Source organism: Drosophila kikkawai, chromosome 3R, assembly GCF_030179895.1.
Source record: "Drosophila kikkawai strain 14028-0561.14 chromosome 3R, DkikHiC1v2, whole genome shotgun sequence".
Taxonomy (NCBI): Eukaryota; Metazoa; Arthropoda; class Insecta; order Diptera; family Drosophilidae; genus Drosophila; species Drosophila kikkawai.
Genome location: NC_091731.1, coordinates 31,453,854 through 31,465,816, shown reverse-complemented (window position 1 = coordinate 31,465,816; position 11,963 = coordinate 31,453,854). Strand labels below are relative to the sequence as shown.

At 37.6% G+C, this 11,963-nt stretch overlaps 1 protein-coding gene across 4 annotated transcripts; it reads left to right on the top strand.

Annotated features, from left to right (window-relative positions):
- Window positions 1-6,128: 6,128 nt before the first annotated feature.
- On the top strand, window positions 6,129-11,265 carry LOC138928991 (hepatoma-derived growth factor-related protein 2-like). Of its 4 annotated transcripts, none has more exons than XM_070287401.1 (3): window positions 6,129-6,231; window positions 6,760-6,850; window positions 9,154-11,263. In XM_070287401.1, the coding sequence occupies exons 2-3, from the start codon at window positions 6,781-6,783 to the stop codon at window positions 10,902-10,904; spliced, it is 1,821 nt and encodes a 606-aa protein (XP_070143502.1). In that variant the 5' UTR covers window positions 6,129-6,231; window positions 6,760-6,780; the 3' UTR covers window positions 10,905-11,263. The 4 variants fall into 4 exon arrangements, with proteins under 4 accessions (XP_070143502.1, XP_070143501.1, XP_070143503.1 ...); XM_070287400.1 differs by having other exon boundaries at window positions 6,142-6,240; XM_070287402.1 differs by lacking the exon at window positions 6,129-6,231 and adding an exon at window positions 6,317-6,431 and having other exon boundaries at window positions 9,388-11,265.
- The last annotated feature ends 698 nt before the right edge of the window (window positions 11,266-11,963 follow it).

Below are 11,963 nucleotides of genomic sequence, written 5' to 3'. Positions count from 1 at the left end.
GATGAAGCTTTGCATTTATTTATAAATTCTATGATTACTGAGAAAGAGATCTCTCATCAAAAACTAAAATCATGCCTCAAGGTAATATCTCAATTTATTGTTGATTTACAAGACCATCAATAATTCATCCGGCTGCAATAGTTGCAGCATGATGCAATTGCAAAATGTCAATTTCCCCAAGCCTTTTCCTGCTGCCAATTGCTAAACATAATTTACGGCAAAATTCTAGCAAAACCAAACAGATATAAATTCTTCTAGGACAAGGCTTAGAGCCAGCCAGAGCCACCCCTCAGCCGTCTTTTTCTCCAGCTATATAGAGGCACACCTGTGCTCTAGAATGGACACTGAGCAAAAGTCCTGCATTAGGAAGACATTAAAACGTGTAACTACAACAAGGAATCGCATAAATAAATAACAACAGCTGCTCACTTTCCGCTTGCTGCTGCTGCTGCCGTTGCATATTTATAGGCGCATAAAATATTGTCGTTTATTTTTAATTTAATGACAAGAAATTTGTGCCCGCCCCTGGCTACCTTCATCCTCATTTCATCCTGGTAATGGCCCGTAGCAATTGCAATCTATCTTCCTGCTCGGAGAGCAGCGCCTTCCCATTTACGACAAAAGCAAAACAATTACAACAACAGATATCACATGAACGAGAAGCGATAATCAGCGGGGGGATACTACCAAAACGCCGCCGATTCACGAGGCTGTGATGGCTGAGAGGCAGGGATGGGGGTGGTGGCGGCTAGAGTGGACCACAGGCGCCGCTTTGGTCAGCGAGCCATCTGTCAGTGGTTGAAATTGTGGTGGGTAGAGGAAGCAGTTGCACTGGAAAAGATTTATAATGGTGCAGAAAGTTAAGGAAAATGATATAAATATTTTTAAGATTTTGTTTATAGTTGGAAAATAATTTTAAAAAAATATTAAGAATGTTTTTTAAGAGAGAAAAATGTTTAAGAAAGCTAAAATTAATTTTAAATTCTTTTTAAGTATTTGTTTATAAATAGAAAACATTCGTTTTTTTATTTTACCTGTTAATCTTTTTAATTATCAACTTAAAATGATTTATTTTTAATTTATAGAATTTTTTTTTAGATATTTGTAGCTAATTAATGTAAACAAAAATATATTTTAACAGTTTTAAATTGAATTTCAACATTTAAAAATTTGTTTCTTTAGAAAACATACAAAATTAAAAATTATAATAGCATTTTTTTGATAAATATTAATATTAATTATTAATTTGCTGTCTCAATTTATATTTTTTAATTAATTTAATAACTTAATTCCCAAAAAAAATATAAAAATCCTCCCATTTCCCTCACTGTATCTCCTGTTTAGTGCGCTCCGGCACGTTGATAAAACATTTCGCTTCGTTACGTTACATTTTATTTTATTTAGAATACGCACGCAGTTTACTTTTCTTTTTTTTTTCCACCATTCCATACCATTTCATGCCATTGCTCCCCCTTCCCTCAATCCTGGTCGCCGCGTTATGTATACGCCGCGTTGGCCATCAGCGAGGAGCATCATTTCGGTCATTATTTGGTTACGTGCGCTAAATGAGACGCAACCGAGACACGCCCCATCCGCCACATTTGAATTACGTGCGTGAAGATTACGTTATTTATAACTGACCCCCCCATCCTGCGGCCTCGACTCACCTTGGGTCCTACACTTCCTGCATATGTTGCTTCCTTTTCAGCGGCAAATTAAATGTTACGCTTAAAAGTTAGCACCTGATGGCAAGAGCACAAGAAGAAGGCTAATGATGCTGGCTGGCTGGCTGGTAAAATGCATTTTCCGCCGAACCACCTGCAGAGCTTTCCATTCCCTTACCTATTCGCCTCCTCTGGATTCTTAGGCTGGTTTAAGTGCCTGACGCATGGCCTTAATTAAAAGCAACTCCCCAGAGCCAACAAAAAGGGCAATGCACTTAGAGAAAATGTTTATTTTTAGTAGCTATTTAAGCAGAGAAAATTATGTTGTATTAGGAAATATTTTTAAAATTTTAAAGAATTTTTAAAAGATTTTTGTTTATTATTTTTATTAATTTCTTGACTTATTTTAGTCATTTTCTTACCGTGGAAGTATGTGTGTTTGGTTGTGTATATAAAAAATCAACTTTAACTGCAAGTCAAACTCGAACGCAACACAAACTAAGAGCAACTTTTTTGGCAACTCCCCCCGGCTCCCTTCTGTTCCTGAAAATGTTGTTGCACGTTGGCAACTTTCTTTTTTTTAGGCACCTGGACGCGTGTCTGCCGAGCGTGGCAGCTTCTAATTAATGTTCTCCATCCCCGTAAAACTTTTTAGCTGGCGCCCAGCAACTCAAATTTAAAAAACAATTTTTTCTAGAATTATTACACCGACCTGAGAATACCAAATAAAATAAATAAGCTTAAATTTTCATTAAAATACTATAGTTAAACTAATAAGAAATATTAGAAAAATATTATGAAAAACCCAAGAATACAGCTAACAATAATTACATTTTTTAAGGTACTAAAAATATATTTAAATAATAAATAAAAAACATAAATAAATGTCTCAATAAATCAGTTCATTTTAATCTGTGATCTTCTTACAAAATAATTCTAAAATAATTCCTGAAAATATATTTTTAAGAAGCTTAAAATAAAGTTTAATAAATAAAAGTATTCATAAAATAAACCAATTTTTATATCAGATCTTCTCATAAAAATAAACTTGATATTTCATTTTCAAAAGCCACCAAAGAGGAGTTTAAGTTATTTAACAGAAATTCCACCGCTGCCACTCTCATATAATATTCTCTTTTAAAAATCCAGAGTATGAAAAAAAAGAATGCGCCGGGCCAAGTGCAATTCACTCAGACTCATTCACCGAATCGTTTTCTATATATTACGTTAAAAATTTTTCATTTGCTGCATGTGCTTTAATTGCTCCCGTCGCTCCTTTCTGTGGCCATGCCACTGTTTCACTCAGCCAAGTGCTGCAAACTTTTAAATTAAATCCTTGTAATGCTTTTTGGACAAATGGTTTTAGTCCGACGACCATGGACATGGACATGGACATGGCCTTCTTGCCTTCTCTGGGGCAAAAGTTGTCATTGACTTGAAGTCCCAAACGGAAATGGGCAGCTTGAAAAACTTGCAAATTGAATCCTAATTGTTTTAACATTTTTGTCATTGGCAAAATTGCCTTGATTAGCACACGAGCCAGCAAGTTGGTTTCCCAAAAAACTTGATGTAATTTCATTAGAGTCTAAAGATTTCGTTTCATCACAAAAGTTCCGGTGGACTTAATGACTGTGTGAAAATAGTTATTAGACAAGGCAATAAATACTTTAAGTTTTCTATTAGGGTTAACACTTGAAGGAAGGGGGAAAGGATTTAGAAAGGGAAGTGGCGTTATTTTTACTTTATATGTGTTTAGATAAATTCGTTTTTAAATTTCTTTAAACTATTTAAATACAAATAAAAACTCTACGAAAAAACTATTATATTCTTAAGCAAAAACTAAATGTTTTCTTGAATTTTCAGAACATTTTTTTCAATAAAAAATCATCTACAAACTTTCTTTCAATTTTATTATATTTTTTGTTGGAAAATAAACACCCATCACTTTGTTATATTTTCTTTAAGACAGCAATTACCTTAGCCTGGACTTGTGAAATACTATATTCAACACTATGTATTTTGTTCCCAATTTTGCTTTGTTGTCCATGAATTTGTATAAAATGTTCCCTCTGGCATAAACTCCTTATTTCCTTACACTTCTTAATACATTTTTCTTTATACATTTTTAGCCAATTTATTTTAATGGCAAATTAGGCAAGGAATTCTTACCATACATCGTGGTATATATACTTTTTTTTCTAGGAATTTCTGAGTATTTGGTTCCCTTTTGTTGGCATCACTGAATATTTTATATCATTTGCTTGTGGCATGTGGCAGTTGCCAATTGCCGGTATTGTCAGAGCGTCAAAAAACGCGAAGAAAATAATGTTAAAAATACATAAGTAAGGCAGCATGGTTGGGTAGGACAATGGCAGCCTGCCAGCAGCCGGAAATTCAGTAACATACGATATGACAGGATATTCCAAGGCCTGGGCAGGGGGGGTTGTCAATTCTGGGGTGTAGGGGGGCGGCTGATATGCGAAAGGGTGCCGCCGCCAGTAGCAAAAGGGGTTGCTCTTGTACAAGGATTTAACGTATGACAACATCAACAATGAATGTAATTCAATATGCAAATGGGCTGCAGCAATTTTCTACTTTTTCATACAGTTTTCCATGCACATTTAGCAGAGAGAGAGAGAGAGAGTTTCCCATTTTCCAGCAGCAGGCTGCCTGATTATGATGAGTTGTGTTTTGCATCCATTTTGTGAAATGCAATCGCAAATTTTCTGCCGCTAACCAAAATAGAAATTTGATTCGCTAAGGCTGTCATTGTCTGTTGATAGGTGTGAATATTCCAGGTAGAAAAAATATTAGAAACTATAATATAACTACTTTTGGTGTTTTTTTTATAATAAATTTATTGAGTTCTATTCATTTTATGAAAGAATTTTTCATAAAATATTAAATAATTAATAAAAAAATAAGGTAAAGAACTATCAAGGTTAGCAGTAAGTACCCATTTTCTCCCCATGCATAATGCCTGACCAGCGCCAACATCTCGTTGGACATGGCCTAATAATGTTGCCGTGCCAAGGTTGGACAAGATGACAGCCCACGGATTCAACTGTGACCCAATCGGGTTTGCGTTTGGCTCAAATGCATCTGGCATTGGCATCGGCATCGGCATCGGTCGTTCGTGTAGTAATTAATTAGACTCGCAGGCATTTTATATGAACAAAGTGCAATGCCGTTTCACTAATTGAACATGAACATGGCCACTGCCAGTGTTGATGATGATGATAATGATGGTGATGTGCCACTAGCATCATTCGCCCCAAGCCACCCACCAACTCTATTCACCCAGTCGTCGACAATGATGACGTCCAAGTGTAGGCTGGACAGTATTCGAAATCTACAGAACATTCATCTGCATTCAGAGTGGAGAATGGGTTTTGCTGTGGGGGGACTCTGCCTTGAAGCCAGGAGATCTTATACCAATCAGGGTGGCACCCCTTCTCCTAGACTCCTCCTAGAGTGCGGTCTATGGGTGTGTGGTGTGCAGTGTGTGTGGTTTCAGTCCGGAGCTGCCTTTGGCAAATGCGTTCTGCACGAATATTTCCCCAAATTAAATAAGCACAAATCAAATACTTTACAATTTCTGTCACAGCTCAGGGAACTGTCTGAGTACTTCTATAAAGGTTAGCACTGAGACAAAAATTGTGATAACAGTTAAATTAAAATAAATATATTTTAAAATATATAAATAATATATTAGGAATATAAACCAAATTTAACATCAAATTAGGCTAATCAGCTTTCATGTTAAAATAAACAATTTAAAAATGTAAACAAATTTGTATTATTGTTATCCTAATGGAGAACCTTTTAATTTTGTTTTAACTATAAGTATTTGTTATTATTATTTGAAGAAATTCAATCCGACTTTTGTATAATAAATTCAAGCTCAGTTCTTTATGTGACTCGATCGAGAGTTGATCGCCAGTAATAAGTGCCACTTGTTTATTTATAAAGTTGAAAAGTAAGCTTGTTAGTGAATTATTATTTTTAGCGAATAAGGTGCAGCTTACCGTTATAATATATAATCTTATTAGAATTTGCCCACTTAGAGTTTCCCCATATTTTAAATTACTCCTGACAGAGTTTTTAATATTTTTTAATAATAATAAAAATGATTATAAAGCCTTCTATAATATTTTATATTATAATTAAATTATATTTAACAATTTTGAAAAATTAAGTGTTCTAAAAATAGATTTAAACTAGGTGTCATCACTTCGAGGCGACTGATAAGAATATTTTCATGTGCAACTGTTGATTCCGATCCTAAATTAAACCCTAACTTGCAGGTGGTCTGATCTGCTGCTCACCAACCAGGATCAATAGAACCTTAATCCTTATTAATCCCTTTCCAAATTACAATTCTTCTCACTGACCAAATCATATATTTCCCAACACTAGCGTAAAATCTATTTGTGAATCCCTGGTATATCCGATTAATCGATTCCTACCGAATAATCGTAAACATAATTGCGCACATTTTTTGTCTTGGAAGAACGCACCTTATAAAGCTGTATTTACTTTAAAGATCTTCTAAATAAAAGTGCAAGTATTACAAGAACGCAACAAAAAACCATTCTCCTGAATTAGAAATAAGATTCTTTTCGAGGAAAACGCTAGCGAAAATTCTGCTTGATTTTTTTTTTGTTGTGTCTGAGTGTGGCACACACAGATTGGCCAAAGTGTTGTGGCATGTTTCTGGGAAAGGCCCTTCTTCAGACATTGATTTGTATGTGGTTTCCTTGTTCGGTTAGTCCTGCTGATGATGTGAACATGTGCAAGTTCTTACCCACGAGAGTTTATTTGGTGATGCAGTCGGTGGTTTGGTTTATTGGCTGTACTAAAAAACAAAAATATAGTTGATAGTATCGGTGTGTGTGTGTGTGACGGCGACAGGTCCCTATGATGAGTTTAGGGCGATTATGGGTTTTTCGGCGGATTAAACATTAATACCGCTTGCTGGGGATTGAGTTTCAGTTTATTTACTCGATATATCTCAACACAAACAATTTATAAAGGTAAACAATATCTCATTACTGATACCCGGAATGGGGGAAATCTTTGTTGTTATTTGCAGCTCGAGGGAACGTTTTCAACAATGAATTCTTCGAATGCTGGCGATTTGATTAAGAGTCTGGAAGACTTGGAGGTTATGGGAGGTAATAAAGGTAAGTTTTAAGTTTTTTTTTTAACTTCTTATTGGTGTTGGAAAAGGCCTTGCCACCTAGTTACAAAATTAAGCAGTCAGACTTTAAACACTAAATTAAGCACTGTAAAATATAAATTGAGTTTACAAAAATAAGGATTTTTAACTTGTATTTCAATATAAAAAACATAGAACTATTTGTAAAATGTTGATCTTTAAAAAACCCTAAAACTATATGGCAACACTTTCGTGTTTCTCTGAGGTAATCACAGATTTTATAGAAATTTTATTATTTTAAATTAATGACAAACTGTCAAACTAATAACCTTTTTCAAATCTGTAATATTTTGTATAAAATAAATACCTTAATTTAACATTTGATCAGACATACCGAAAGTTTGATCAAAGGTAAAATTATTCACCAATTTGGTAAAATTTTAACATATATTTATATATTCCTAAATATTAACATTTCCTAACTTAAACTGACCTCCAAAAGGTATCCTTAATTCGAGCTAGTACTATCCACTTTAAGTCTCTATCTGGTATCTGGCTAATTAGCCAAGAGCGTGGCGGTGGCTAGTCTATGGCAAAAATTATGACAAATTAAAAACGGCAGCGGCGAGAGGCTATAACAAAGCCCGTCAGGTGGGCTAGCTATACCGCCCCCTCAGAATCCACTCAATCCCCACACTGCCGCGAAAAACACTTTGTAATTACCCCGAACACTGCAATAACAAAAGGCGGCCAAATGGCGGCCAGGCCAAAAGGGTGACGAGACAAAGGCGGCTGGCCACCCCTCCAGACTCCATCCTTCATTCCATTCCCTTTCCATTTCCCACCATCGTCGTCATCATCATCATCATCATCAGTAGCAGAGGAGCACAAGAGCAGCAGTCACGGTCGTTTGTGGCTCATTGGTTTGCGTCCAGCCTGGGTTATTTTTCATGCCCATCCCCCCCTGCTCGGCTCTGGGCCACATAAATTAACCGAAACGTATTAATTCTTTTTTACTCGTCCCTCTTCCCCGCCTGCTTTTTTATATGCGTGCAAAAATTTATGCTTGAATTAAATATGATGACCAAAAAAGCAGTCGCACAAGGGCGCAAGGACACCCAGGCAGTGGCCAAGCATTGTTCGTATTTACACATGTACAACACGGCGTATACGCATTGTAATGTACGACAGCCGGCCACAATTAATCTTGCCACGTGTTTTATGCGAAAAGCAGGAAGGCAGCGAGAGGGCAAGGCAGCTCTACAATAACGAAAAGAAAACTTCCTCGCCGAAGTGGACCATCATGCTGCGGCTGGGTTATAATTGAATTTTCATAACCATTAACCGACGCCGACTTGGTCATTATTTAAATGTAACGACACGCTTTATTATTACCCCGGTAATCGAAAGCAAATGATTGCGACTTTATAAATATAAATCAAATTAGAAGAAGCCGCCGCCGAGAAGCGACTGCCACCACATGTTGCATGGCCATTTGGCCAATGTGTGGCCGGGAGAAGAAAGCTAGAACGAGCCACAAAAAGCAGCCAACCCAGCCACACAGCCACAACATTAAAATGCCGGCATTTATATAACCCAAACAAAGCAGTCCACTAAAAAGACATTTTGGCCATTTTTGGCAATTTTAGCCCATTGCTGTCCGGCCCCGCTGGCAAGGACATTTAAAAGCGTTCCATCAGGACAACAGATTTATGAGTGCGTTGCTGGGGGGTGGTTTAAGTGCATCTTAAGGAGCGTGTACTTATAGCTATAAAAACTTGGAAATTATATTCAAATGAACTAAGCGAGCAGCAGGGAAAGTCACTCACCAAATAAGCAATCGGGAATGTTTGTCTTTAACGGCTGAAAAGAAAATGAAGAAAATTGGGTGATTAAATTGAGTTGAAATGACTTAATAAATAGGATACAAATTGGGTTTATTAAATGGTTGTATTTTATTTATAAGATTGTTAAGTTAAGAGGGGGAAAATCGAAGAAGAAAAAGAAGTAGAAGTCCCTTAAATGTAGTCAGAAGTATAAGTTGTTAACCTTACTTTTAACACCATAAAATATAAATTATATTTTAAAAATAACTACGTATTTCTATGCTTAAAAGTTGATAGCTTTATTACCTTCATAAAATAATACTTAAAATATATATTTCTTTAAAATGTTGAAGTATTAACTTCAACCTACAATCCTTTACCTTCATCCTTTCCCTAATCTTTACTTTAGCGCATTCTGCGGATGCCACCGTTTAATAAAGTATCCAAGTTAAGCAAAAATTTCCATTGAAAATACCTTTATTCACTTCCTTTTTTTTCGCAGACTCCTTGAGCGAGGGTGACCTAGTATTCGCACAGTCGAAAGGTTACACTCCATGGCCAGGGATACTAGTGGCAAAACAAAGCTCTCATAGTATTGTCAGTTTTCTTGGAACTGACGAAACTCGTAAAATTAGGAACTTAAAAATCTGGCCATATAGCGAAAATAGCAAAGCTGAATTCATAACGGTTTTAAATCTGGAATATGGGGTATTCAGAGATGCAATTATCATTGCAGAAGAACTCAGCTCCCAGCTTGACAAGAATAAAGAAAGAGGTGCCTATTGCTACAGAGTATTGAAGAAGAACGATCGACAAGAGCAGCAGGAGCAGAAGAAACGAAGCCAGAAGGAAGCCAGCCAGGAGGATGCCAGTCAGAAGGAAGCCAGCCAGGAGGAAGCTAGCAAGAAGAAACCCAGCAAGGTAGAACCCAGCAAGGAAGAACCCAGCAAGGAGGAGCCCAAGCATGTGAAACCCAACAAGGAGGAATCCAACCATGTGAAACCCAGCAAGAAGGAATTCCAGCAGGAGAAACCCAGCAAGAAAGAACCCAACCAGCAGCCAGACAACCTTGAGGAACTCGGCTTTGGAGAAATCGACGAAGGACAGGAGATAAGCATTAAGTACGTGCAATTTTTGCGCAGCAATCGTGACTCTTTGAACGGAGGTGTAGAGAAAAAATTCATCGAACTGGTGAATGTTCTACGCAGCAGTTTAAAAATCAACCAAAAAGACTACCCTTCCGCTGTGTTGGCTCTGCAAGAGCTGCATGAAATGACATTCAGTGAACTCCTTTTGGTTCGAAACTTTGAGGCCGTGAACTCCATCTACTGTATATCCTTCCTCGACACTTCCCATCAGAACTACGTTGAGGCAGCCCAAGTCAAGGTTCTGGCCAAGCAATTAATTAATCGCTTCGACTTGGTTTTTGATTTGCCAGACATAAATGGCCCTTTTATAGATTACCTTCGATCGCTTTCGTCAATCTACATGCGTTACACCTATGCATTAGAACCAATAGAATTCCCATCCAGCAAGGAGGAGTCCTGCCAGGAAACTTTGGACCCGAAGGTAGCCGAGCAAGAAGCTTTGGATGTAAAGGAATCCAAAGAGGAAGCTTTCGACTTGGAGGAACTCCTAGAGGATAAAGATTTTTTGGCCATAGAACTAGAGGATAAATTTGATAAGCAAATTGATATCCTGCGTCGCAGCCTTTCATTTCGACGAAAGGACTACGCAGCCGCTGTGCTAGCCTTTGAGGAGCTGCTTTCCATGACATTTACCAAAGACTTTCTTTACCCCAAATATAAAGACATTAATTTTATCTACTATATATCCAGATCTGGCAGCGTCCTCCCTTGGAGTGGCCTCGCCAAGGCCACATTTGTGAGGAATTTGGCCAACCAACTGATGGCTCGCATCTTATCGGTGTTCAATATCAAGGGCATCACCAGCTATGATTTTATGATACGTTTTGGTGCGCTGTACAGTTCAAATAGCTCCGATATTCCCGATAGCTCCGATAGCTCGGATGGCTCCGATGGTCCCGATGGCCCCGATGGCTCCAATGGCTCCAATGGCTCCAATAGCTCCGATGGTCCCGATGGCCCCGATAGCTCCAATGGCTCTGAATATAAACCTGAATCTAAATCTGAATCTGAAACAAAATCTGAATGTTATCCTGAATCTAAATCTGAATCAGAAACTAAATCTGAATGTTATCCTGAATCTAAATCTGAATCGAGCACCGAATAAATAGGCGGGATTCTGGAGACATTTTTGAAGCTTTGATACACTATCAAAAAAGATGTACATATATTGAAATTAGTTTTAAATAATAATAAAGAAATGCTGAATAATGAAGTTTGAACAAAATGAACTGAAACTGAAGAATTTAAACTTGTTTTAAAGGAATGTTTGAAAATGTATTTAAACAGAACCGAAATACCCTTATTTTTGCACTGAATTCCATATATTTAAACTGGTTTTAAAGGAATGTTAATTGAATAATAAATAAATAATGAAGTAAAAAAGGAAAAAAAAGAAAAACAACTGAAAATGTATTCAAACAGAACGAATATTCCTTATTTTTGTACCGAAAATCTGTATTTATTTCAATAAAATCCCACAAAAAGGGCATCAAAAAAGACAACAAATCAGGGCTAACATCAATGGGAAGTATGACAAATATGTGTGCGGTCAGCCAGAGCCAGTCCTTATAGAGGAGGGGGGAGTGAGTATTAAAAAAAGGACAAAGGCAAAGGACGAGGTGCGAAGCGCTTGGGGTGAGCTAAACAATCGATCAAAAAGTGAGACAAATCGTCGTGTCTTTTCGGTTGGCAGCAAACAAAAGCCAAATGTGTTCACACCTTGACAGCCTGACACACCCTCATCCGCACACACACACACACACACACACACGGGGGAACACCTGCCTCGCCCCCTGAATTTCCCTCAGCTTTCGAGGCGGTCAAGCAAACAACATTTCACTTTTTGTGGCGCTGCCAAAAAGGCAGCAGCAAAAGGCAAATTCAATTTGAGCTGTCAAAAATCTGACCAATATTGCCTTTGAGTGTCCGTGGTCCCCTCCAGTGTCTGTGTGCATGTGTGAGTGTGGGGGGGGCGTATGGGGGCGTGGCCTGCGGTCGGTCACACAATAAATCGATTGAAAACGTAAATGAAATTGACAGTCAGCATTCCAGGTGTGCGATCCAGGTCCAGCAGCTGCCACCTATCCGTCTCCAAACTCCGTGTTAAATACCTTGACACTCGGCCGCCGTTTGAAGTTTGTACACGGTGAGAAAAATAGTGTTT

Bases quoted from the DNA above. Each gene is read 5' to 3' on its own strand.
- LOC138928991 (XM_070287399.1), top strand. From the start codon at position 6,375: ATGTTTCTGGGAAAGGCCCTTCTTCAGACATTGATTTGTATGTGGTTT. The intron at 6,432-6,759 runs GTTAGTCCTGCT...TGTTATTTGCAG, and splicing joins GTATGTGGTTTCCTTGTTCG to CTCGAGGGAACGTTTTCAAC. The intron at 6,851-9,153 runs GTAAGTTTTAAG...TTTTTTTCGCAG, and splicing joins GGTTATGGGAGGTAATAAAG to ACTCCTTGAGCGAGGGTGAC.